Genomic DNA, 27141 nt, shown 5'->3' with positions numbered 1-27141 from the left:
GAGCCTGTTTCGCTCCATTATTCCCCCTCCCTTGCAAAGGCAGTACCACGATGATCTCTCGCCTTCTGAAGGCTATCCTATTACACTAATGTATAGACTCAGGTTTATTTGACTAGAATTTGTCCTTTTAGCATTTAGGAATGGGGCAGGGAGAAACAGAATGGCTTGAATTCAACATTTTCTCCACTTTTTTTACGTCCGTTTGAACTGGATTTGTCACCATGGCACAGGACATTGAATTTAAAGGTGATCGTAATTTGTTGGCCTGCCTGTGAATCACAGTGCTCCTGGGGGCTCCATTACTTTCTTGCTGAGTGTTTCCAAAGGATGAGGCTTAGGTAATTGTTCATTATCGTCAATGACACACTTCACAGGGCTGCCTCTTCTCTCATTATTTTGCTATGTGTCGTAATGAACCTACTGGGAGAGTTAGTCAAGTGGCATGCCCTACTGTTCTTCCTGGTCAAAGCATGATTCCAATAAGAGTGAAGCAATGATACTAGATTGGGGAGAAGCAGTAGAAAAATATGGTTAAGAAAAAAATCAAAATATCCTTCACACTAATGAGGGTTTTTGCCTGTCATTTATTACATAGGTTTGTACTCTGTGAGTAACAATGCATCATCAGTTGGTATTAGATGATCTTACAGCAGCAGTGACCAGGCAAATACTGTTTATTAGTTATACTAAAATGAGAGTTCAGGGTGCTCAGTGCCTCTTAAAAAAAGGGCGTTAGAGGTTTCAAAACAGTGGAGAAACCAGGAATATAGGACACGCTTGAAAGTTTTTGCCATGGAATGTGGTGCAAAGAGAGAAGCAAACAAACTGCAAAGACCATTGTCTGACCTGAGGAGCGAACACAAACCTTTGGGCTGGGTGAGAGGAGCAGAAAAGAGTGAGCAAGAAGAGATTGGCAATGAATGAGAGAGAAAAAGATGGTTCTTCAGCCTGGGGAATCAAAAAGGAATCTCAGAAACAAAGACAGAAAGAACCCAAAAGGGGACACTCAGATACTCCCGCTGGGAGATACTTCCAGGGAAAGATGTAATAAATATGGGGGGTGTTATTACACAGAATGAAATGCAAATTGATTTTGTTTAGACAGAAAAAATATCTAGGCCCTGCAATAGTTTGGCAGTGTTGTTTCATTTTATATTCTTTTAAGGTCTCAGGGTTTCTGAGGCACCAAATTTCTTTGGCCTTCTATTCCTGATTAATTAGCACATGGTCTGACTTGCACTTTGTGACAACTGAAATGAAAGCTCTTTAACATGACAGTGTTGCTGCTATTAATGCCAGATACTCCGCAAATATTTAGCTCGGGGCTACCTATGTTAGACCATAAAGGTGTGCATTAGTCAGTGCTAAACAGTCATGGCTTTGTTAAAACAACTATTGTTCACGTATCTTAATCTGTCTAGATATTGCAGTCTAGGATGTCTTTTTTTTTGTTTGATTTGTTATTTTTCTAAACATACCTAGGTTCCAAGAATCAATCATCAAAAGTGTCGTTTATTTGAGTTTACTGCTATGTTATATGAAATCTGAATTATCCAATTTATAGTAAAGCACATCCAGCTCTTGCACAGCACTTTTTAACTCTAGGTCTCAAAGCACTAGCCAAGGACAGTTAAGCATTACTGCAGAAAGGGAAACCGAGGCACAAGAACTGAAGAAAGAATTGATGTTTCCCGACTCAAAGAATATTATTCTGTCCTCTGAACCATACCTGTTTTCTCTGATGTCCTGCACCCCGTTCAAAGTGCACAGGAGTCTGAGGGTCTCTAGACCATACTCATCTGAGGGTTAACTGATCTGTTGGCCTGCTTTAACTATTCTGATATTTCCTGTCATTGCACTGTGTCAATTTCATTTCAGTTCAAAGCTGCTAAACTGATAATGAATAAAGGTAGGTCTTGAAATATCTTTTATGTGCAGTTGCTGTATATCCTTTTCCAGAAGAAAGTTAAATTAGGGCATGACTGAAGATAAAATAATCTTGTTCTATACCTAAAGGAAGTCAAAAGACAAGCTGAAAGATACTGATGTGAGTGAAGTCTTCTTAGACAAGCAAATACCAACAGAAGGAACATCTCTGCAATATAACAGAGGCTGACTTTCTTTGGAAAACACTGTTAACATGAAACTATACCAGGAGTCAAGGGGTGGAGGGTTCTTAACTCCCAGGAACCTGTTTCTTCCATTAACACCTTATTAATGCCAGGCAGGTGTTTCCCAGCGCAATGCCTGGCGTTAGCAAGTCGTTATTTGGAGAAACAATGGAGAGTCATATTTCCAGCAGCCTAGGAAACATAGAGTATGCAGAAAGGCTGAGTAAAAGAGAACATAATTAAATATATTTTAATTCTCTTTAGTTTTCTACATACTGAATTATTTCTGTTGCACATTTAGGAGCTTTACATTTTGGCCTGTAAACACAACCATTCTGAACAAAATCTTCAATAAACAGCAAAATCTCAGTTAAAATGAGAGATGAAAACAGCAAATGAGCTCAATGTTGTTTTGCTTATTAAACTAATGGCCTTATAGTAAATGAATCCAACTTTTTTCTATGAAGAAAGCAATGTACACCACAAAAATTCAGTGTTAAGCTCAAGTTTACAGCATACTGTGCTCAGTCATTGTGCACATTAAAAAACCCAGAGCATAGACCATTTTTGAATGTTTCAAACCATGCCACTTATTTCATTCTTAAAACTATTCAACACATCAACAGGAACCTATATCTCCACCTCCGGGATGCATATCAGTGTGTGGTCCGCTCCTCACAAAAGCTACCGGTAACATAGAGCTCTATGCTATTCTAGATTTTAAGATAATTTAAATAATTGCATATTCCAAAACAAGCTTTTAGAATGGAGTCACATTACCATACACACACACTATTAGATGTGCCCCTCCTCACATGCAAAGAAAGTTCCAAACCTCAGACCCCCACTGTGTCTGTGTGGTTCCAATTAAACACTGCAGACCTGATTGTGCGGTTAAGGCACAGGCCTGTGTTTAGGTTGGTGCAGAACTGCCATGGCCCCACAGGGCGCTGCAAGAGCCATTGTACCTCAGGCACAAAGCTTTACAAAAGCTCCCTGCATGTTGGGGAAAGTGTCCCCACTGCGCCAGCTCTTCAGATGCACTCAGACAGAATGAAGAGGAGCATGGTCTAAGACAAGCAGATGGCCATGGTCAGCTAATTCATTTGACTGGATTCAAATGGGGAATCCGCCCATTGGTGCCATGCCCTCCCCCTTTACACACAAATGCAAGGGGCAACCACACACTGTTATTATTGCTATTAATCAGGTTTATTATGTCTAAAATGTAGCGCCATTGTTCCTGGCATTGTATATGCACAGAGTCTCTGCCCCAAAGTATTTAATCTATACAGACAAGACACACACCCAGGGGAAGGGAGAGGGGTATAAAGTCTGGCCCTTGCTATTTGAAATGTAAAAATCTTCAGTAGTAGCAGGGTAATAAGCAAGTATACAATAAAGAGAGCCCTATGAGAAAGAGGTTTTCCTACAAAGGAATGACCTTTCACAACCTTTCCGATGCCTACCTTCCACCACTTGTGAGTTATGAGAAAAGCTCTAACGCTTGGAAACTGCACAGTTCCACTGCTGTTTTCTGGCTCTGATTTATATGTATAATCTTTAGATTTTCCTAATTTATATTTATGGTGTGGTCCATAGTTTTGCTAACTTGACACCAAGTCAAGGTCGCCATGGGAGCCCCCTTTCCTAACCACACTTTTGTACAGTAGAGTTACATATGAATGAACCATGTTTCCCATGGCTGACTGAGTCTCTACCCTGTAACGTCTGCTTAGATTTCAGTATTTGATAGGTGCTTTCCTCAGTATAAATTATATCTTTGAAAGGTTGTAAAATAAAATGTCTACAGATTGACTTAGGATTCTTTCTTTACTAAACTAACGCAACTTACTGACTGCATCATGGAACTGCATTGAGAGTCACAAATTCAGATATTACCTGTTAACTGGAGGGTAAAATATTAACAATGATCCAATGAGAAAATTAAACACCAAAATGAGGAGAGAGAGAGAATAGCTACTTCCTATAAGTTATATAATATAATTACTTTCTACAATTGTCATTTATAATTTAGTTTATAAGAGTTAACTTCTGTCTAGTGCAACATCTGGGGAGTGAGATAATTTCTCTGTCAATTTAGTTCTGGTGTGCAGTGCAGCAGTGCTGGGATGTCCTCTTGTAAAGTGCGGCCCCTTGTGGCTACCAGTTTCTATGCAAAATCAACTGCTTTGTCATTTGCTTTACAGCTTTGGAATAACCATTTAACTCTTTTCAAAACTACACTGCTCCCCTATTCACATGCCCTCTCCCATGTATTTGTCATGAGAGGGAAATAGACAATTTACAATACTGTCAAATTTAACATATAAAACTTCTATTAATGGTACACCAGTGAGATCAAAATGATGGCCTGTACTCTAAATGCTATAAAATAACTTCCTTCCTCAGATTTTCTTCTTTTCTTTCATACTTTTAAAAGTTTTCAAGTTCACCTTCCTGACTTGGAAAGAAACAAGAAAAGCTGATACAAATATGAAACTAAAGTTGTCACCTGGCATTAGAAACAAATTACCCTTATTTGGCTGAAGGAGATGCTGGAGAAAGATTTGTCCTTGTATTTCCATCATTGAAACTTACTTTTGTGTACATTTAGGACACCAAAGGGCAAGATAAAGCAAATAAGGCAAATATAAAAGATTATATTGTCAAATTATTTCCAGACCTGTGTTTTGGCCTAGTTTTCTCATTGGAGCATTGTTGATGTTTCATCCTCCAGTTAACTCATAATATCTGAATTTGTGAATGTCAAAGCAGTCCCATGGTGCAATCATCAAGTTGCTTTAGTTTAGTAAGTATTTATTAGCAATGTACAGCTATTCAGTATTTGGATTTAATGCCATAATGGCTAACAAAAATAGTGAGGCAAAGTTTAATGATCTGACGAACACTCAAAAGGTGAGATACTTCTCCAACTCATCAAGAAGTTTCCTGTTCAATATGCTGCAAATTACGTGCACCCGCACACCACCCCTCCACATCATCAGTAAATAAATAATAAAACTGATTCTTGAGAGATATCTGATTTGAGGTAGCCTGAAAAAAACCCATAAACGATCTTTTCTATTTTTTTTCCAGGGTCACTCTTAAATGACTCAAGTATTTGTAAAAGAGGCTGGTTTCATTTGGAATTCAGAGTCCAGCCCAGGGAACACATGACAGTGGTGATGGAGGTGAGGCTGCTCTGTAATAATTTGTCAGTACCGTATATGGTGTGGCTACTGGGATGTTTATTGTATGCATACAATGATTTAGTTTAGCATTATGCTATTGGAAAAAATGTTTAGGAAACAATAATACAATAAGACATTGTATCCCCATTACCATTTCAGATAGGGCCTGAACTATTAGCTGTGATGATCCAAACTTAAAGCACCAGACACATCCCAAAGTTTATTGTGCCAGTGTTCGGGTCCCACAGATCAAGAGTTATAAGTCTTATCACTGAATTCACCAATGGTCTCAGATTCTAGACAATTTCTGGAGAAAACAGGATTGATCTCTGTAGTCCAGGGCCCAGTCCATGAGTGAGAAAAACAAAGAATTAAAAGTATGAGGTTTGATACCTGCACTCAGAGGGAAGAGACAGAAGTGAAGGTAGGCCAGTAGCTGTGCCCCTCAAAGTGGTACCCATGATGGCAGAACAAGAAAGTCTAGCTGAATTGGTCTCTCCTGTTCACATAGCTCTCCAATTATCACCTATTATCAATTAGTGTGTCGCACTCTCAGCCCTGTTTGTGCCAAGTTCTGTGTGCTGGGGCCGGCCTCTTGTTCACAGCTTAGCTTTGCTTTATGTTAGCCATGTTTTGTCCATTGTTTGCTGGACCTCAGGCTTTCCCACACCTCGTGGAAAATATGGAGTCTGCTCAAAGATACACAATATTAGATATGGGAAAGCTTTTCATCAGGTTTGCCCCCCCCCCCCCCCACATACATGATCACGTTCTCGGCATTTATTTCACTCTGCTGAAATAATCATTCTGTTGTAATTGAAATGAGATGGGAAGAGTCCACTGCTGAACTGGAAACAATTGCTCAAAATATTACTCCCCCCTGCAATGATCATCTAATTACATTGGCCCTCTATATAAGAGCAGGTAATTGATGTTTCAGCTAATTGAGTGAATTTTCAATAGAGTAGATATTGGGAGACAAAACTCCATGTTAAATAAACTTCTGTAAATAGCATGGACCTGTAGCACGCTTTTAATCCTAAATTGGCAAGAAATGTGTTACTTTATAGGAATATGATTTTCATTCACATTGAACCATCTCCACTGTGTTTGTAATTTGCTGCCTTTTCAACCCATCCCTTTTCTTACTCAAGTTTATGAATGTATTTCCCCCTATTTAGCTTCAGCTATTGCAAAGGGTAAAAAGCAAGCAAACAAAATACACACCAGAAATGTTATCAAAACAGAACAGATCATGTTATGTCAAATAGGAATTTTCTCCTTGTTATATATTAAAGCAACAAAGCATCCAGAAGAGGGAGTTACAGACTCATGTAAGCTGTCTCTTTAGACAGTATATTCAGCCATTTTTCTAAATGATTTTTACATAAAATCCATAACAGCTCAAAACAGTGGACAAATTAGAAAAAAAAGTGCAGTATATAACCACTTTCTCAATACACCTGATCACTTTGAGATATATTTTACTGCAACCTGTGAGTGAGCAGATCCCAATAATGCTAACAGTTGCTGTGTAGTATATTTTAAAATGAAAAGTATATTTTTAAATGTTAACTCAACCTATTTAATCACAACAGAGGGCAGAGCTCTAGATCAGTTCTTGTTTCATCCAAACCAGTTTGCCCATCCCTACCTGTAAGAACGACATTGACATCTATAACCAAATATTAATAAGATTGTTTCATATGTTGCTCAGGGGAAAACTGTCAAGCAAATCATAGTGGATAATACATGCTTAATAAATTAAAATTACTTGGAGTTGCCTGGCTCCTTCAAGGTAGGGGACTGGCAGTGTGGGGGTGCAAGAGTCAGGGCAGGGCCCTGGTGATGTGAAGCGTTAAGGGCAGGAGACTGGGGGCATGGGGCTGGGGATGTGGGGGGTGCAAGACTGAGGGTTGAGGGGAGAGGAGGAGCTCAGGACAGGGGGTGGGGGATACAGGAGTCAAAGCAGGAATGAGGATGGGGGCAGGAATCAAGGCAGGAGGTTGGGAGCAAGGGGAGCTCAGGGGAGGAAGAGAGAGAGGGGGGCTCAGGACAGTGGGTGGGACTGGCCACTGGCTTATTCCTGGGGGAATCCTGGAGAGGCAGAGACCACGCACCTCACCCCAATTACTAGTTGCCAGTGTCTTGGTGGGGCAGGGCAAAGAAGGACCCTGCAGGCTAGTCCCACTGGTGCTCCCCAGGCCCAGCCTGGGGAAAAGGGGCAGGGTCCCAGGGTGGGTGAGGCTGCCAGCACTCCCCAGTCCTGGGGTGTAGAGGCCAGAAAGACTAGCCCTGGTGGCATTCTTCAGGCAGGTCTGCTGGCTAGTGGGGGTTCCCCTCACCCCACTCCAGTGCTGCGGCCAGGGGGGAGTGGTTGGCGGCAGGGAAGCCACTTACCCAGTCCACTGGCCAGCAAGATGGCAAGCCTGGGCCCCAGACGGCCACTCTCTTGGTGGTGTGGCTGCCCCAGTGGTCATTCTGAAATATCACCATTCCTCCAATCAGCCCCCTCCCTTTCCATGTTATGGAAAATAATCCCATTCCAGGCAATTCCCATTTTCCTGGCACAACCAAACCCTGCCCATGTTTTAAGTTAGGAGAAGAGGAAGCTGCATACCAAATATGGTGGTCATAGCTCTTATTATTTGAACAAACAGACACACGGATACACAGACAGACGGATTGATGCAAATTTCTAAAATATACAGCTACATGTGTGTTATTGAACATGGTGCTTCATGTAAAACGAAGCCATGCAAGTAGGATTCATTACAGAAAAAAAATTACGTTTTAAAAAGACATGTTCCCAAACAGAATTCTGACCCTGTACACACGTTTGGAGAGAGGGGAAAGGGGGAGATAAACTTTTTCCAAAGAATAGGCACTATATACCACAAAACACACAAATCTTTAAGTTCCTTAATTTACTACATTCTTGTGATATATCTGTGTGTTCATTCCATACCTCATGGACATTCATGTTACCAATATTTTCAGAATTTTTAGATGTGCAAATATGAAAACCCACAAACCAAGCAGAAAGGCAGTATTTTCTGATTTAAAGATCCACATGTACACAAGTTACTCTGATAAGAAAACCCTAAGGTGCATGACAATTAATTTAGGTAAAACAGGGCTCTAAATAATTTCAAAACTTCCTTATTTATCAGAATGGTTAAACACTGGAATAAATTGCCTAGAGAGGTTGTGGAATCTCCATCACTGGAGATATTTAAGAGTAGATTAGACAGACATCTATCAAGGATGATCTAGACGAAGCTTGGTCCTGCTGTGAAGGCAGGGGACTAGACTTGATGATCTATGATTCTGGTTCTGGCATTCCATGATTTTATGATTCTATGCTTCAAATACAATGGGAAATATGTAATTTTTCACGATGCTGTCTGTCCTGAAAAGGTATATTACTTACAAGAGGGTAGGCATGAGAATCAGCTCATCTGATTATGGTATCGTACACTGTAAGGTAAAATCTTACTGTCTCTGACATCAGTGGAGCCAGGATTTCATGCAAACAGTTTCACACCTGCAATCAGGAAAATTAATGGGAACTTTGACTTCAAGGAGAGTAGAAATGAGCCATTATGGTGGAGGTGGGAGATGGTAACTACAGTACATGTAATAAACACTAGGTGACACTGTATACTAAGATTAGGGAAATAATAGTATAACATCCTTGAAAGATTTCCTTCAAATACCAAATCAGGTCTTTGAAACAATTAAAAATAGGTTCCAAAGAATGTATCTCAAACAGGTCACACTGGCAGTTCAGTTTAGTTTCAGATAGCAGATTGAGCATGTTGTATGTAGCTAAAAAGTGTGCCTGCTTTTTTACAATATCACATGCTACTGCATTAAAAAGCATCCAATAAAACTGTGAGACCCTGGATAAAGTTACCAACTGAAAAGGAATTTTTTAAAACACAACTGAAGAATATTTACAGAGAATCTCTAAAGGTATTTCCAATCCCATTATTAGTTTAATGATGCCTATTCTTTGTGGTATTTATTTTAATTGAAAAAATAAGGATATATATAAAGATTAGGAACCATATCCTAAACTAGTGTAAATATGGCATTGCTTCATTGACATCAGTGAAATTACATTGATTTGCACTAGCTGTAGTTCTAGCCCATATAGATCAGTCTTCATTAGTTGTGCAAGTGATTTATGCTTGTGAATTCTAACAGTGTAATAGGAACTCATGTGCAAGCCCCTCATTTCAACTGGCAGCACAACAGACCCATGCAGGAAATGCCTGAAAGACTGAAAAGTGGCAAAACAGCCAAAATCCTTGTTACGCAGTGATAATGCCATCCAGCCTGATTCTGAGAGGCACTAAGCATTTGCAAGTCCTGTTACTGTTTTCCAAAATGCCAGATTTATGAGCAATTGCAAGCTGTTCATTAACTGCATTTCATTTCCTTTTGAGAAGGGGTGATGGGACCATCAAACAAATGTGCCATCACACAGTAGTTAAATATTTCCCCCTCTTAAAATTTACTGAAATATTTTTCAGAGCAGTGCACATGTACAGTTATGTTCATGGGCCACAGAGAGAAGCTATAAACACTGATGGCAAACTGCAGAAATTGCAGCATTAGATAATGTGTTTGGATTATTTCATTCCTCCCCATTTCATTTTCCCTATTTCCATCAACCCCTCTGTGCACATGAAAGCAAACTAGCACTGGAGGTCTACATGCCTGGGCAACTAGGCCAACATTGTGGTTTTTAAACATTCATATTTTATACACATTACCTAGATGCCTTTTGAGTGATGAAAGGCATCTACCTTATTTAAATAAATAAAATACATTAAACAAACACTCAGTAGAAAACTATACAAATTTTGATCCTAAAATATAGTTTATTCAAATATCTTAAGTATACAAGAAGGCTGAGTTGACTTGCAGCCAGCCCTGTTAATTCAAAATTCAAGTTTACTCTTTTCTCCACAATTTCCATGGATAGTACAGTATAAATAAAGCAAACACTCATATTGCCTGAGTTCCCATAAACTTGAAAAGTTGTTCAGGTATGTTCTCACAGACATGCTTGTTACTGATCCTATGCCTGATTGTCAAGGGAGAGTCTAAATTTAAAAGTTAAAACACCAACCCCCTTGTAATTGCTACCACTCATCAGTACTGGTGACCCTCACAAGGGGCACAAGAATGTAGCCAGGATGAATATTTTATGAATAGCTCCCGCAGCCACTTGCATAACAATGGAGCTGATATGTGCCATATTTCCAATTGAAGACAGCTGAATGAGAGTCTCTGTAGTTTCCATTAGCACCATTCTTTAATCACATGGAAGGTTAATTGTTCAGCAAACAAAGAGGATGAATTTCTTGCCTCTACCCAAGCACCTCTACCACAGATTATACTAACATTCTAGCTGCACGTAGCTATAGAACTAATAATTTTGTCCCCTATGTACCAACCCTTTACATTTCTAGGAGAATTTTGAATGCAGTTACTATTACGGGTTTAGTTCAGCCCATGACAGGAGACACACATGCTTTGTTGTCTGATGGATACTTTACTTTTCTCCTTTCTTGGGTTTGGTTTTAGTTTTGGTGTTAGTTTACCGAGCAGATGCAGGCAACAAAATTAAGGAGGTAGAGAGTACGTTATAAAATTAAAGTAAATCTTATCTTCTAAATGAACCCATGAATCAAGTATGGCACAGGATTGAAAAATAAACACTGCCATTTAGAACTCTGCTCGCAAAGGTATGTTTTGAATGGCCGGAGAAAATAGAACAAGGAGATGAGGTAGGGTTTTGACGATTTCCCTTGCTAGCAAAGGGAAAGGCCATGAGATACTGTATGAACTGTTAATCCCCTGAAAACTTGGATTTGCAAATATTTGTCTTAATCACTGTAATCTCTTGGCTCTCAGCAGCTGATAATAATGTATAAACATTTTGGAGGGACACACTGAGGTCAGGAGGGTTCCTCCAGATTTAGAATGGTATAAATAGAAGCAAAAGCTATCCTCAAATCTTTTTAGCACTGTTAAACTGAAGAAATCCATGAACCTTTCTGTTCGACTTTAAAGGAAGAAAATTTCTAATGGGAAACATTAAAGTAAAAAAAAATGAAGCTGTCAAAACTCTAGCTTCCTGGTTTTGTTTTTCATGTTCTCTCCTCCCCATCCCCATAAGTTCTTTCTAACAAGGGCAAATTTTTTAATAACTGCCTTTCAGTAACATGTGATAAAAGTGACTGATCCAATAAAAATGTAATTTAATACATTCCTCTTCCTGACAACATTAGGAAACAAAAACTGCTCTAAATATTCTCCTATTGTACTATAAGAAGTCAAGTTGCAATGGTCCCTTTCAAGATATAATGCAGGGAAACTTACCTCCATATTTGCTCTTCATCTGACACACACAAGCCTGCTTGTGTCTTGTGTTAGGGTTTTTGCTCACTTAAATCCAATTGCAAAGAGGCTAACGATCAGACTCTGCCTCCATTATTCTTGCTGAATAGTATCTTAGTTCATTATTTGATGGCTAACAAGGTGGCTGAATCTGGTACTTAGGGTATGACTACACTACAACGTTAATTCGAACTAAGCTAATTCGAACTAACGGATCCAGACTAAAAAACTAGTTCGAATTAGGCTTAAGGATGGCCGGAAGCAGTGCTGGCAGGGCATCAGAGGAGGACTTAGAGCGTGGAGCTGCTGTCTCAGGCTAGCCGAGGGCTGTGCTTAAAGGGTCCCGAACCCCACCCCGGACAGACAGTTCTCAGGGATGCCCCGCTTGCAAAGCAGTCCTGGCTTGGATTGCCCGAAGTACCCACACGGGGCACATCACAGCACTCGGCCATCAGCCCGGCTGCACTTGCCGCAGGCTGCCATCTGGGGAGAGGGGGCAATTGGGGGGCTGCAGGACAGCTTCCACCCCCAGAAGCCCGCAGAGCCAGCCCAGTCCTCCCCATTGGGGGCACGTACCCCATTCCTCCCTCACCTCCTTCCACTTACCCTTCCCTAGCCCCTCTTCTTGATGTACAAAATAAAGGACAATTGTGTTCAAAAATGGAATCTGTCTTTATTGAACAAAATTGGGGGAGACTGGGAAAAAGAGGTGGGAGGGGGAAGAGAGGGTGGGAGAGGGGAGGGCAACTAAAATGATCAGGGGTTGGGAACAGGTCCCATATGAAGAGAGGCTAAAGAAAAAGAGGTGGGAGGGGGAAGAGAGAGGGTGGGAGAGGGGAGGGCAACTAAAATGATCAGGGGTTGGGAACAGGTCCCATATGAAGAGAGGCTAAAGAGACTGGGACTTTTCAGCTTAGGAAACAGGAGACGGAGGGGGGACAGGATAGAGGTCTCTAAAAGCAGGAGTTGGGTGGAGATGGTGCATACAGAAAAGTTCTTCATTAGTTCCCATAAAGAAGGACTAGAGGACACCAAAGGAAAGGAATGGGTAGCAGGCTTCAAACTAGTAACAGAAAGTTGTTCTTCACAAAGCAGAGTCAACCTGTGGAACTCCTTGCTGCAGGAGGCTGTGAAGGCTACAACTAGAACAGAGTTTAAAGGGAAGTGAGATCAAGTCATGGAGGTTGGGTCCATGGAGTACTATTATCCAGGGGGTAGGAGTGGTGTCCCTGCCCAAGGTTTGTGGAAGGCTGGAGAGGGATGGCACAAGACAAATGGCTTGGTCACTGTCTTCAGTCCATCCCCTCCAAGATACCTAGTGTTGGCCGCTGTCGGCAGACAGGCTACTGGGCTAGATAGACCTTTGGTCTGACCCAGGACGGCCATTCTAAGCTCAGGGCTCAGGGTCGGGGTTCTCAGTGGACCACCTTGATTTTCATGCAAACCTGCTCCTCGGTGGCCAGGCTGGCAGCTCTCCTGCCCTAGACGGCCACTTTCCTGTGCCTAGTGCGGAGATTGTGGACGAGGTCCACGATGTCCGCACTAGCCCAGGAAGGTGCCCGCCTCTTGTGGTCCCGGGCAAGCTCCCAGGAGCCGCCAGCCTGGTCCCGGGAAGAGGGGGTGGGCTGGGGGGCATCGGGTGGGTGGCTCGATCCGTGCCAGGTGCAGGGTCTGCTGGCTGGGTGCTGGCAGGCTTGCACCTGGCACAGGCACCGTAGCCAGCCCGTGCCCCTTTAAGGGGTCCGGGGCCGGGAGGGGGGCAGTAGAGTTTCCCTGGTGTTGGCCAGAGTGGCCACCAGGGAAACCTGGGGAGGGCTAGCCTCCCACTAGTTCGAATTAAGGGGCTACACACCGCTTAATTCGAACTAGCTAGTTCGAACTAGGCTTAATCCTCGTGGAATGAGGATTACCTAGTTCAAACTAAGCGCTCCGTTAGTTCGAATTAAATTCGAACTAAAGGAGCACTAGTGTAGCGCCTATGAAAGTTAGTTCGAACTAACATCCGTTAGTTCGAACTAACTTTGTAGTGTAGACATACCCTTAATTAGTAACTATGTTGCATCACAACTGTGTTGTGAATATTGCCCCAATATTAGTGAATATTAGTTTGCACATATTTCCAATTGATTCCAATGGGAGCCCCAGTCACCCACCCACAGGCAGGATCTGGCTCTCTGTGTGCCAGAACTACAAATGAAAAAAGTTCTCTCCCAGAGTTTCCATAAAGGAGCAAATTATTAATTCTCTTAAGGCCTTATTCACCAACTGAATCACTGCACTTCTGAACTTGACAACTTGTGCTGCATTATCAAAACACTGACATATTCCATCCCACCCAAAGGGTGGTATCTACAATTAAATACAGTCATAATCCCCAAGAAAAACATTTGGGCTCCATTCAATTCTGCAGTTTTATTGGCAAGATTCTTTCGTACCTTTCAAGCTCCATTCAGAAGCAGTTTCCTGTAACGCGACCAGCTTTTGTTTGAAGACAGAAGCTTTTAATCTTGGGCTGAAAATATCCAGCCCCTCCAGGCGGCAATACTTGTTTGGTCACATCTGGAGTACCTGTGACAGGTAACGTGAGAGCAAGGGTTTGTTCCCACCTATTCCTTCACTGCCATACCTAGGAATATTAAACTATACTAGATAACCTTGACTTGTTTGTTTGCTTGACGAGAAAGAGCCAAGACTCCACAAATACTACTCCCTAATTAACAGACCCAAAACATTTGTATCAATTCATAGATGAATCCCCCATAAATAAATCAAAAGTGACTACATAAATATTCCATGAGTTATAAAGAGGTGAAGGAATTCAGATAACTTTTATACACTTGTCCTCAATTCTGTCTAAAACCTGAACCAACCTGTTTAGTGTTATGCATCTTCATCTTCCCATCCGGAACCAGAAACAGGAAATGCAAAAATAGTACATGAAAAACTATGCTTGCCATATTTGTGTCTTAACAAGAAGTGTCAGAAATGTTGCATCAAAAGTTTGTTCTCATGAGAAGTCTTGCTCAGTTTCATTGGCTCAAGTGAATAGGACAGAGAAGGTTCTCACCCGGTATAATAGTAAATGAACTTTTTGAGGTTCACTTATCACTACTACAACTAGAATCAAAGTAACTGAAATAAAAACAAGACCAAAAAAGAAAAAAAAGGTGGAATAAGATAGCTACAAAAATAGTGAAAAGAAAGGTGAATCAAAGCAAAAAACATTAAGTACAGACAAAATGGAAGAATTACACATTCCAAACAAGTTTTTTAAATTACTGAAATGGAGAATGAGATAATTGTATATCAGATGAATGGAAATGGTACATGTTATCAGTTATGATAGTATTATGAACATCCTATAGTCACAGCGAAACCACACCACATTTGGTTATATCAAATAATTTCACTGTAAATAACTACAAACTACTCATCACATAATAATTATGCAAACAACTCACGTTACTGTGTTGGTTAAAAAAGACAAACAGCTGGTACTGAATTACTGATCTCACCATGCTTGCAAAAGAAGTTGAGAGCAGATGAGGTAAAAGCATGTATATACAAAGGCAGGAAGAAGAAATGTGGAAGGTAATCATGTCAGAACAGGTGGTCAAGAAAGTATAGCGTGGCAAAATTTACAGAGTAGACAAAATAATCCCAGAAGTCTGAAGAAAGTCGTAAGAAAAAAAGAGGGATTTTATGAGTGAGTATAGAGATAGTTTAAAATAGGTTCTCTTTTCTGAAACTTACATTTTCAGAATTATTTTAATAGTCCAAGAACCTGGTTAAAGTTTCTAGTTTGCTTCCTGGGGAGCCCACCTCCTCTGAATGCACTAAAAAGAGTCAACAAATTTCTAAATACTTATCCTCTTTCAGGTGCTTCTCTTATGTGGTTCTTGGAGTGAAAGCTTTTCCGTACAAGAACAACATTTCACATTATTTCAAAGAAGACAAAATCACATTTGTCCAATAATTAAGGAGGTTTTAAATTTAATTTTTCTTGAAACCAAATAAGCTGTAGCCATCCCTCTAAATGAACATGCAGAACGCAGAAAAGCATCCCAGTTTAAGCCAAATCCCCTAACAGGTGCACAAAGGCTACGTCTACACTGGCCCCTTTTCCGAAAGGGGCATGCTAATTTTAAACTTCAGAATAGGGAAATCCGCAGGGGATTTAAATATCCCCCGCGGGATTTAAATAAAGATGTCCGCCGCTTTTTTCCGGCTTGTAGATAAGCCGGAAAAGAGCGTCTAGACTGGCCCGATCCTCCGGAATAAAGCCCTAATCTGGAGGATCTCTTATTCCTACGTCAAAGTCCTCTTTTGTTTAGTGTTATAAGATCTCTTATTCCTACTTCTACAAGCCGGAAAAAAGCGGCGGACATCTTTATTTAAATCCCGCGGGGGATATTTAAATCCCCCGCGGATTTCCCTATTCTGAAGTTTAAAATTAGCATGCCCCTTTCGGAAAAGGGGCCAGTGTAGACGTAGCCAAAGTGAAGTAAGGATACATATACACAACATCACACATTGTATTAATAAAAAATTGAGTACCTACATTGGAAAGCGTTATGGAAATGCAAATTATTTTATAAACATAACGATTGCTGTGTATAGATACTAACTTGATAGTAATAGAGATGTAGCCGTGTTAGTCTAGTCTAGCTGAAACAAAATACAGGACTATGTAGCACTTTAAAGACTAACAAGATGGTTTATTAGGTGATGAGCTTTTGTGGGCCAGACCCACTTCCTCAGATCAAGGAGCTGGTAGAGTTTATCAAGTGTAAGTAGCCAAGGACTGGCCTGGACCACCTGGACCTGACAACGCTTGAACCTCCGAGAGCCCGGCCTGATGCCCAGGTATGTGCTGAGGGGGAGAAGAGAAGTGGCCCAGGGAACACTGACAACAATTAGGCACGCCCAGTTTGGAGTGTTGTAGACTGGACCCTCGCTGACCCAGCAACAGGCTGTGCTGCTGCTACTAGGACCCTGGGCGAGGATGCCAGGTGGCAGTCTCCCCTGCTCCGCCACCACAGGCTAATTGCCTGCACCTCTCCTGAGCAAAGAGAGTAGCAAACTACTGACTACTGTTCAGCTGTGTTTGCTGTCCCGCCCTGAACCAAGGCCAGGGATTCTGAACTGCGTTTGTTTGCTGCTCCACCCTGAACCAGGGCCGGGAGCCTGAAATGTGGTTGCAACAAGGAGTCCTGTAGCACCTTATGGACTAACAGATGTCTTGTTAGTCTCTACGGTGCCACGGGACTCCTTGTCGCTTTGCAGATCCAGACTAACACGGCTCCCCCTGTGATACTGAACTGTGGTTGTCGCTGCCCCTCAGGAAACAAGGCCTGGGCTAATGAACTATTGTTATAACTGTGTTTGCTTGCTGCCCCGCTCTGAACTGTTATTGCTGTTTGGTTGCTGCCCTGCCCTGACCCGGGGCCAGGCCTCTTTACTGTCTGTATTGTTGGTTGCCCCCGTCTCAAGCAAGGCCTGGGCGATGGGACTCCGGAACTAACTGTAACTGATTGCTGCCCGCCCTGAACCTGAGCTAGGGCTTCTGAACTAACGGCTTTTTTGTCACCCCACCTGGAACAAGGCTGGGGACACGGGACTACCGATTGGCCTCTCTTTGTTACTGCCACCCAAGACCCGAGCTTGGACTATTGACTTGGAAGTTTAAGTGCCTGCAGTCGTGGGGCAGAGTGGCCACGCACTAACCCGGAGGCGGAGGAGCCCCTCCAGAAGCCCTAACCGGCTACATTGCAGTATAACAGTAAGTAACAAAGCAAAGGAATCCCTGGTAGCATTGATTTTATATTCATATTATGAATCTGGAACACATATTAGGCTTCTGACATCTCTTTCAAAGGTTTGGACATTAACAACCTGCATACAAACTTCATGATGGCAAAATTCTGAACACTATTTCTCATTAGGTGACTGAAAAGCCATCATTCCTTTTTACGCTAGACCTACACATGTAGATTCATTATCCTATATTCTGTATTTGCAGAAAGCACCAGCAAGTATGGTTGCTAGGTCAACTCCACTGCTGGCCACTGATCAGAATTGTAATTAAAAACAATTTCTGGCTCTTTATGAATCAGTTTTAGATCAAGGGATCTTTAATGATAAGCAACTTCTCATATATCTATCATCTATAAAGAAAACACAAGTCTAAGATTGCCTGTACTGCTAAAAATACACAGACATACACGTGGCATTGTCCAGATGTGTACAAGTAGGAGGAATCGGGACTAATAGAAAAGATTGTATTTATATGATTATTTCTTCAGGAAAAGTAACAACTTAAACTGAATTTGTCCTTTTTCATATTTGGATTTACGAGTCATATTTGTCCCAGTGGTTAAAACTTTTGAATGTTTCTTCTGCCTACATATATTGGAAAGAATCCGGCATTAAATTGTAATTATTTGCAATCATTAGATATCTTTTCTAAACCCCCAACCATTCACCATACACTCAAAAAACAAGGTCTCTTTGGTAAATTCAACAGATAAGAGCTTTTTGTACACATTTTTCTTATTTTACTGCATCAAAGGTTTTAAATAAATATAAACACCATATTTTGCATAAGAGTGCTATTGCTCACAGAACTGATAGTTTACCCTTAATGAAGAAAATCCACACAGTAGATTGTGTAAATACAATATGGATCACAGAGAAATGACTGTATATTGAATTTACAATGATTTATGATCTACAAACACAATAGTGGATAACCAATAAGGAGAATAATTTGCATCTCTTAACTGCATGTTTGGGCTGATGGGAAAAAATACAGTGTTACTAGTTAAATGACATGTACTTTAACAGCTTTAGGGGGTAGTCGAGTTAGTCTGTAACTAGAAAACCTTAAAAAACAATGAATAGTCTAGTAGCACCTTAAAAACTAAGAAAACATGTAGATGGTATCATGAGCTTTCATGGGCAGTCTTACCATCTGTTTCAGCTGAGAAAGAAGAAGGATATCTACATTCCAAAGCTAAAAAAAATTGTTTTCTTACTTTCACTTGCATTCTTTTGGTTAATAAATTACTGAGGAGTTTAATTTGACATAGGGAAAAATACCACTTTTGCAAGAAGCAAAATGTATGAGGAAGTTCACTGAAAGTCATCTTAATACCGATCACACACTTCTACACAAATTTTCACATTTCTCAAAGTTCCTATTTTTATGGGTTTACATATCATTGAAGTATGATGAGGACACAATTTTTTAATATGTATGAAAAATATACAGTCCGTGTAAAGTTAACCAACCAAACAAATTCAGTTACAGCAATCATTATTGGAACTTGCATAATGCATAAGAGACACATTAAGATGCTGGCCTTACCTTGCACTGCCCAGAAACACAGACTGAAGTTCCATTTTGATCACATGGTGTGCCGTCTATCACTTTCTCAGCTTGTCTCACATAGAACCGGTAACCTATTGCTCGGCAATTCAGTTCACACTTCTGACTTCCCTTCACTAAAGAAAGAAAAAGGTGTCAGTTCCTGCTACCAATTCTACAGATGAGGTTTATTGAGAAAAAAAGAAATTAAATCTTAGGCTAAGAGCGGATACCTAATTTCAGAGAAAAAAGCAAGTAGACAAGAAATCTATGAATTCCATATCTCTATGAAACAAATATTGGACAAGAAAATATCTTTTCTTTGCCAAAACTATTGCTAATTTTGGAGCATTCTACAGAAGTTTTTTAAATAATAGTATAGTGCCTCCATATGCCAGCCTTATAAACCCATGATGTCCACTCCAAGCAGTTTGAACACAATACTCTAGCTGAAAACAGAGACACAGAGAGAAAACACATAGGGCTCGTCTACATTGGCCCCTTTTCCGGAAGGGGCATGTTAATTTCACGAGTCATAATAGGGAAATCCGCGGGGGATTTAAATATCCCCCGCGGCATTTAAATAAAAATGTCCGCCGCTTTTTTCCGGCTTTTAGAAAAGCCGGAAAAGAGCATCTACACTGGCCCCGATCCTCCGGAAAAAGCGCCCTTTTCTGGAGGATCTTATTCCGGAGGATCTACTTCAAAGTAGGAATAAGATCCTCCGGAAAAGGGCGCTTTTTCCGGAGGATCGGGGCCAGTGTAGACGCTCTTTTCCGGCTTTTCTAAAAGCCGGAAAAAAGCGGCGGACATTTTTATTTAAATGCCGCGGGGGATATTTAAATCCCCCGTGGATTTCCCTATTACGACTCGTGAAATTAACATGTCCCTTCCGGAAAAGGGGCCAATATAGACGTAGCCCTCTATTATATAACTAATGTGATAAATGCCTAACTTCATGGCTCTGCCACCTATCACTCTGTCTTCCCTTTCCTGGTCCCATTCCTTCAACCCTGTGATTTTTCTTTGGATTAGAAGTTTTTCATAGCAGAGACTGTCTTCCTTTTTATCAATAAAGTGCTCTTGTGGGATATAAATGTAAATGTCACAAACAGCAATGGCCCACAAGGAAGAAACATCAGCATAGAATAAAAAACCAAAAATTGGATGGTTTTGTTGAACAACTCTCCTTCAAGATCCTGACACCAGTAAGACTATGACGCAGCAAAACACTTATGTGCATGTTTAACATTATGTGCATGCATGGTTCTATATTCATTTCATGTGTATAAAGTGCTTTGCTGGATTGGAACTTAAACCAGACTTAAAATCAAAACTCAGGAAATGCATCCCCAAATCTGAGCCCATCAAAATATACTCCAGTACAATTGGGCCACAACCAATAAACACTTTCACAGGCTCCTCTGTATTATACAGTTCCAGAGATGGATGATGATAAAGAAAAAAGGAGGAAAAAGGGCAAAGTCCATTTTAAATAACATAAGAAGAAAAAGGTGTCTGGAAGTTAACTGTTCAGGATCAGTAAGACAGTGTTTTTAGTGGCTGTCTCTGAGCTTGAAATATGTTCCCTATAATTGTCAGAAATAGGCAGAGAAATCTTGGGATTTATTTATTATTACAGCAGGTGGGTTCTCACTGAGGGCTACAACACTGCAATTGTTTCAGTCAGTATTAGTGACCAATATTCTTGTATAGTTTTTAATTATGTTGGAAAGTGCAAAATTAATCAAATACTTTAATAAAATAAAGCTCTACTAATAGTCAATTTTCTCTGCAAATATGTTACTTTTTTAAAGGGAATGAAAGCAAGAAAATTAGTAAACGTTATGGAGGTTCATTTAATGTGGACTGGTAAGTTTTAAAGTATACTACTAAAGGGATGTCTGTAGAAAGGCACAACAGCTTATTCTAAAGATGATGGCAATCTGTACACATGAATGAGAGTAAATGACTATGTAAAGTTTACAATATATCTGCAGGCAACATCTGTGGATATGGCAGAGACCGATATAAGCTCTCTCAGAAAGAAATCTGATTCCTTCTTCGAAGAACTTTTAACAGAATGCATGGGTAAAATAATTGTTTTTAAAAATCTATGCAAAAAATCGTACGATTACTGGTTGAACCTCTTCATGGTCTGGCACGATTTTAGTTAGCCAGATGTCCATTTATCATGGGTATGGCCAACTTTCCCGCAACCCCATAACATTTGTTTAAAGCCACCAGTCCCAGCTCTAGTGTTCTGTGCTGTTATTTAACACTAATTTGCCCAAATGTCTTCTAAGAGCCCAGTAAGCAGCGGAAGTGTTGGTAATGAAGGGTGTGTCTAGACTACATGCCTCCGTCGATGGAGGCATGTAGATTAGACAGATCGGCAAAGGGAAATGAAGCCGCGATTATAATAATCGCGGCTTCAATTAAATTTACATGGCTGCCGCGCTGAGCAGATAAACAGCTGATCAGCTGTTTGTCGGCTCAGCGCGCTAGTCTGGACATTCCGCGCCGACCTGAAAGCCTTTTATCAACATCCCCGTTATGCCTCGTAGGATGAGGTTTACCGGGGATGTCGATAAAAGGCTTTCATTGTGACAGGGGAGCGTCCAGACTAGCGCGCTGAGCCGACAAACAGCTGATCAGCTGTTTATTTGCTCAGCGCAGCAGCCATGTAAATTTAAATAAAGCCGCGATTATTTAAATCGTGGCTTCATTTCCCTTTGCCAAACACATCTACATGGCTCCGTCGATGGAGCCATGTAGCTTAGACGTACCCGTACAGACAATATTGACCTCCCATGATTCAGCAAATTCTCTGGTTCAGCACCGGTTAGTTCCCAAGGGTGTTGGAATAAAGAGATTCAACCTGTAATTAGATATTTTTGAAACACTCTAGTTCAATTACCTTGGGACAAGCTGCCCTCCAGTGTGGAAAAAACATTGGGACTTTGAGAGAGGTTTTTTCCATGGTGGGAGGGGGAAGGGGGAATTGTCAACACACACAAAATAAAGAGGGATTCTAGCTCCAAAAGAGAGTGGACCTCAGTGGATTTACTTGAGACACAAGGCCTTCCAGGTAGAAGCTTTGTGTCTCCACACTGATCCTGGGCAGCCTGCCACTATCTCTAAGGGTATGTCTAGACTACATGGCAACAGAGGCATGTAGATTAGGCTACCCGGCATAGGAAAATGAAGCAGCGATTTAAATAATCGCCGCTTCATTTAAATTTAAATGGCTGCCACGCTAAGCCGATCAGCTGTTTGTCGGCTCAGCGCGGTAGTCTGGACGCTCCACAGTCGACATCAAAGGCATTTGATGACCTCCCAGGTAAACCTCATCCCAGGAGGCATAGCTGGGAGGTCGACAAATGCCTTTGATGTCAATCGTGGAGGGTCCAGACTACTGCGCTGAGCCAACAAACAGCTGATCAGCTCAGCGTGGCAGCCATTTAAATTTAAATGAAGCGGCAATTATTTAAATCACCGCTTCATTATCCTCTGCCGGGTAGCCTAATCTACATGCCTCTGTTGCCAGAGGCATGTGTCTAGACGTACCCTAAGACAGCACAGATGTGGTACCCTAACCAAAAAACAGTTCCCCAACTCTTACTTTTTGCAAGATTCCCTGATGGATTTAATGAACACAAAGCTATCCATCCCCATCTATCCCTAGACCTCTGACTTTTATTGCAGGCCAAACCATCACCCAGCCTTCATCTTGACAGTGGTTTTGCTAGATTTCAAACCTTTCTGGCTAAAGATCATGTGTTCTTCTAGTCCAGGGGTGGGCAATAATTTTTGCTCAGGGGCCACTTCAAAAATTTTTGAAGTAGCCCTGGGCCACCCCAAAGGGGGAGGGGCCTAAATGGGAAGGGGCAGGGCTACTCCACCCCCAGACCATAATTGGTGTGGGGGTGGGGAAGCCCCTTTGCCCCTCCTTCCCACTAAGCACCCATGCCCTGGAAGAGGCTTGGCACCCAATCAGGGCCTGGGGGCGGGGGAGCGTGGGAAGCCTCCTCCCACCCTGGAGGAGCAAGTGGCACTTTGAAGTGGGCTCCTCACAGGGCCGGGGCAGGGCGAAGGAAGCTTCACGCTGCTCCCCTGTCCCCACACCCTGATTGACTTGGGGGCAGGGGAACACGCGAAGCCTCCTCTGCTCTCCCCGCCCCCTGCGAGCACTGTGCGGCGCTTCAAAGTGCCACATGCTCCTGGCAGGGCTGGAGGAGGTTTCGTGCGCTGCCATGCTCCCAGGCCAATTAAGGTCTGTGGACAGGGGAGCAACAGGTCCTCCGCAGGCTCGATCCACCCGCTTAGTGAGCTGGATCTGTCCCGCAGAGGCCTTTTTGCCCTAGTTTTGTTCTAGTTTGTACAGGCACTTGGCACACTATGGTGCCATACTAGCAACAGAAACATTTCAATATAGTATGTTTTCCCTTCATTCCAGGAATGAAGAATAGATGAGCAGTTCAGCAGAGCCTATTCTACTGTATCCTGTACTATATACTCAGCATTTCTGCATGCTTATTACAAATGTTCAGCTTAGCCTTACGTTCCAAATTCCTTCTAAAGTAATCATATAAACTATCTATTTGCACAAGCCCCTGCTTCCAGAAAACTTCTTTTTGGCAGAAAGAAAATGCCTTTAACCAATTATTTAAAACAGATATCCTCCAGATATCAATGCTTCTTTTCTTGGAAATGCAACTGACACAAAGTGCTGTATTGCAACTACAGAAATATGGCAACAAATTTCAATGAAGCTATTATGCCACCTTAATGTGAGGGATCAGATTCTCCATATACCAAAATACATTAATCCTTTAATAATTGATTTCATTAGAAATACTCAGCGGGTGTAATCTGGCCAAGTTTCTGTGGTCACCACGTAGATTCATTAATCCCCAAGTTCAAATGGCAATGAAATGGGAAGAAGTGAGTATTCATCCTACTATACATGGACAAAAAAAAACCATGAACGACAATTAGGGTTGCCAGACGGTTGGACCAAAAATACCACCCCCCCCCCCCAAATGGGGAAAAAATTCTGTTGAGGAAAAAAACGGGGGGGGGGGAGGGGGGCAAAGTAAGTAAATAAATAAATAAATGACAAAACAGCATTAAAACAGCATGGCTCCTTTCAGAGTGAGTGCAGAGTCAGAATAGGGATAGGAACAGGAGAGCGGTTGAGCACTAAGACCCAGAGAAGGCATTTGCTTCCCCTTGGTCTTTAGGCTTTTTGCCGGCGGCCATTCTGTGTTCTTGTTCAAGCCAGAACTTAGCTTCTCTGTAGTACCAAGTAAGCATGGGGTCCAGGGGTGGGAGGTTGGGGGTGTCGGGGCCTGGGGGGGAGAGGGCAGGCGCTAGGGTTGCCAGGTGTCTGGTATTTTTGCCTCCTTGCCGGGAAAAGAAACAGAAAATACCGGACATTTTAGGTGACCAGTATTTTCTGATTTTTTTTTTTTTACTGGACAGGAGGCAAAAATACCAGACTGTCCAGGTCAATATCGGACACCTGGCAACCCTAACCATAACTGATATTGCTTAAATGAAAAATATTCTATCCACTACTTTTTTAACAGTCTAGTGTGATAAAGGGATACATTTTTCAGACTGCACACTTAACAGAGAAAATATCTAACTCCCAGAGGAAACTGATAGCTCAAGGGCCTAGAAATAAGCTAAAAAGCTTTTCATCTCTAAGGGCATGTCTACACTAGGAAATTATTTTGAAATAATTAAATTTATAATAATAATGAGTTAGTGATCTTAGTCCAGGTCCAACTGCCAACTAGTACTTGAAATTACTAATACTCTTGGATGACCCCATTATTCTTACTAGTTTTTAAAAAATGTGCTTAGATTTGTTAGTGGGCCAAATGAATGAAGTTCCCCTATCAGTCTGTAGCTAAACAGAAGACTTCAGCATCTTCTTTAATGTGCTGCTTTTAAATAACACAATCACCAAAAGAATGTCTGCATATTATGGCCTGGAGCCCTGCTTGGCTAGATTGGGACCTAAGGATTAATCCAGTGCAGAAAGCATTCCTTGAAGTCTGATTCAAAACAAAAAATCACACTTGGTGTGCAAAATACTTGCACTTCCTGTACTGTTTTAAAGTCCTCAATTTTCCATTCTCCAGATAGAGCAGGAGGTGCAGAATGGAAGGAGAAGGGGAGCATATAGCGCTTTGGTAAAGTTCTTGGCCTCTTCTGGAAGAGTTTGTGACACGTGCTGGTTTTGCTGCATGTTTATAACTGCCCTTTTGAGAGCAAGCCAGTTGTAAATCCAACACTAAAAGCTTTTATTGGATCAACATTTAACTGCCCTGCTGCATTTCTCTTGGGCTACAACACAGGGTAGGAAGCTGTAATGACATGGACAGGTTTTGAAGTTAAGCTTGAAAAGACAGTGTAACCACATATAAGATAAGAGAATTCCTTTCTATCTGGGACAGTAGCCCCAGGGACTGGGTCACATGCTGACAAATGTATAAAAGGTAGTTTTAATTCATTTAATGTTTGTTATTAGATCCTTTGAGTTACTCCCAATTTATTAGGTGAGATGAAGTCCCATTTGTGTGACTACCATATATAGTTTGAAAACCTCTGATTTATAGCTAGCACTTAACAGCATTAAATTAATGATGGAAAAAATCTGCAAGCGCTCTTAAAGTACTTGAGTTCATTAAGCTTACAAATGGAATGGGGCTGGGAGACTCCTAAGTCAGAAACAAATTTTGCAAATCTGATAAGATTTAGCTTTTTTTTTTTATTAAAAAAAAAAGCTAAAGGCTATGTGGCAGTTATATCAGACTCTTTCTGTGAGAAGGACTGATCGTGGAAAGGTTCTGAGAGCAGGAGGTTTCAATGGAAACTGAGGCCATTCAGCAACCCAGCTGAGCACTGTGCTGGAGTTGACCCCTAGCCTGCAGCCGTACAGCTCCCAGGAGACCTGTGCTGAGTGCAGGATGTGCTGTAAAAGGGTCTGATTTTGAGGAAACGTGTATTTATTTATATGGTTTAAAAGTGAATTTGGTGCTCATGAAAGGTGCCAGATTGACAACATTAGCCCATCAAGACATATGGATGCCAAGCAAGTTGACTTCTCGCTGCCCAACCAATATGCCCTACATCGCTCAGCTAGGGCCAGCTTTAGGATGTGTGGGGCCCGAATCGCGGGGGCGAGGCCACGCATGCGCCACGCACCCGGGGCGGCACCACACATGCACCACGCGCCCGGGAGTGGGGCCCTCTTAGGCGCAGGGCCCCCCTCTTAGGCCCGGGGCCCAATTTGGGGGAATCAGGGGAATCGGCCTAAAGCTGGCCCTGCCCTCAGCTATAAGATCCACTTGAATGGATGAGATTTTTCATTCTCCCTGCCCATTCATCCTTGATTCTCTGCTGTGACTGGCAACACAGGATCCAATTGTTGCCAACTAGGATTCCAGCAAACAAAGAGAGAATACGGCTATTAGGGAACCTACTCATTTCCTCCCCTCACGTTGTGCATGCCTACTCATGAAGAAGTGGGTTCAGATAGGTCATTACACACAGACTGCTAACCATTCTTCAGAGGACAACAGCTTTGGTCACCACCCATCAGCAGTTGCTTTGAACTAGTATCCTCAAAGTGAAAAGCACCATTAGCTCATTAACTGCGTCCAACATCATCCAGACCTCCCCCCCACCGCCTCATGTGAAAACAAGGTGCAAATTTCAGCATAGGGATATGAATAATAATATTTAACAAGCTAAAAAATTTAAAGGCCACCTGTTTGGTATATTTTAATTCTTCTATTGAAATACAATTAGTTCTTTTGTCCTTTTTTGGAATACAAAATAACCCAAATAAACCTTCTGCATTCTAGAATTACTGGTTTAATTAAACCAGAGCTAGAAAAATTATATGATAGACTGTGTCTACTCCAATTAAAAAGAAATAGTCCAGATGTTTAGGCCTCAGCTTGACCCTGCTGTAACTCAAAGCTTGTTTATTAATTTGCTAGAGCTCTTCTCTGCCAAATTCTATACCATT

At 41.6% G+C, this 27141-nt stretch overlaps 1 protein-coding gene across 2 annotated transcripts in view; it reads right to left on the bottom strand.

Annotated features, from left to right (window-relative positions):
• THSD4 (thrombospondin type 1 domain containing 4) overlaps window positions 1-27141 on the bottom strand; it is a 680148-nt gene that overhangs the window by 397808 nt on the left and 255199 nt on the right. For both annotated transcript variants that reach the window (XM_075897742.1, XM_075897743.1), the window contains exon 7: window positions 19092-19228. In XM_075897742.1, coding sequence (XP_075753857.1) covers window positions 19092-19228 — 137 coding nt within the window. The remainder of the gene's footprint in view (window positions 1-19091; window positions 19229-27141) is intronic.

Source organism: Pelodiscus sinensis, chromosome 14 (assembly GCF_049634645.1).
Source record: "Pelodiscus sinensis isolate JC-2024 chromosome 14, ASM4963464v1, whole genome shotgun sequence".
Lineage (NCBI taxonomy): Eukaryota > Metazoa > Chordata > Testudines > Trionychidae > Pelodiscus > Pelodiscus sinensis.
The sequence above is the reverse complement of the archived record's forward strand: the minus strand, read 5'-3'. Positions and strand labels throughout refer to the sequence as shown.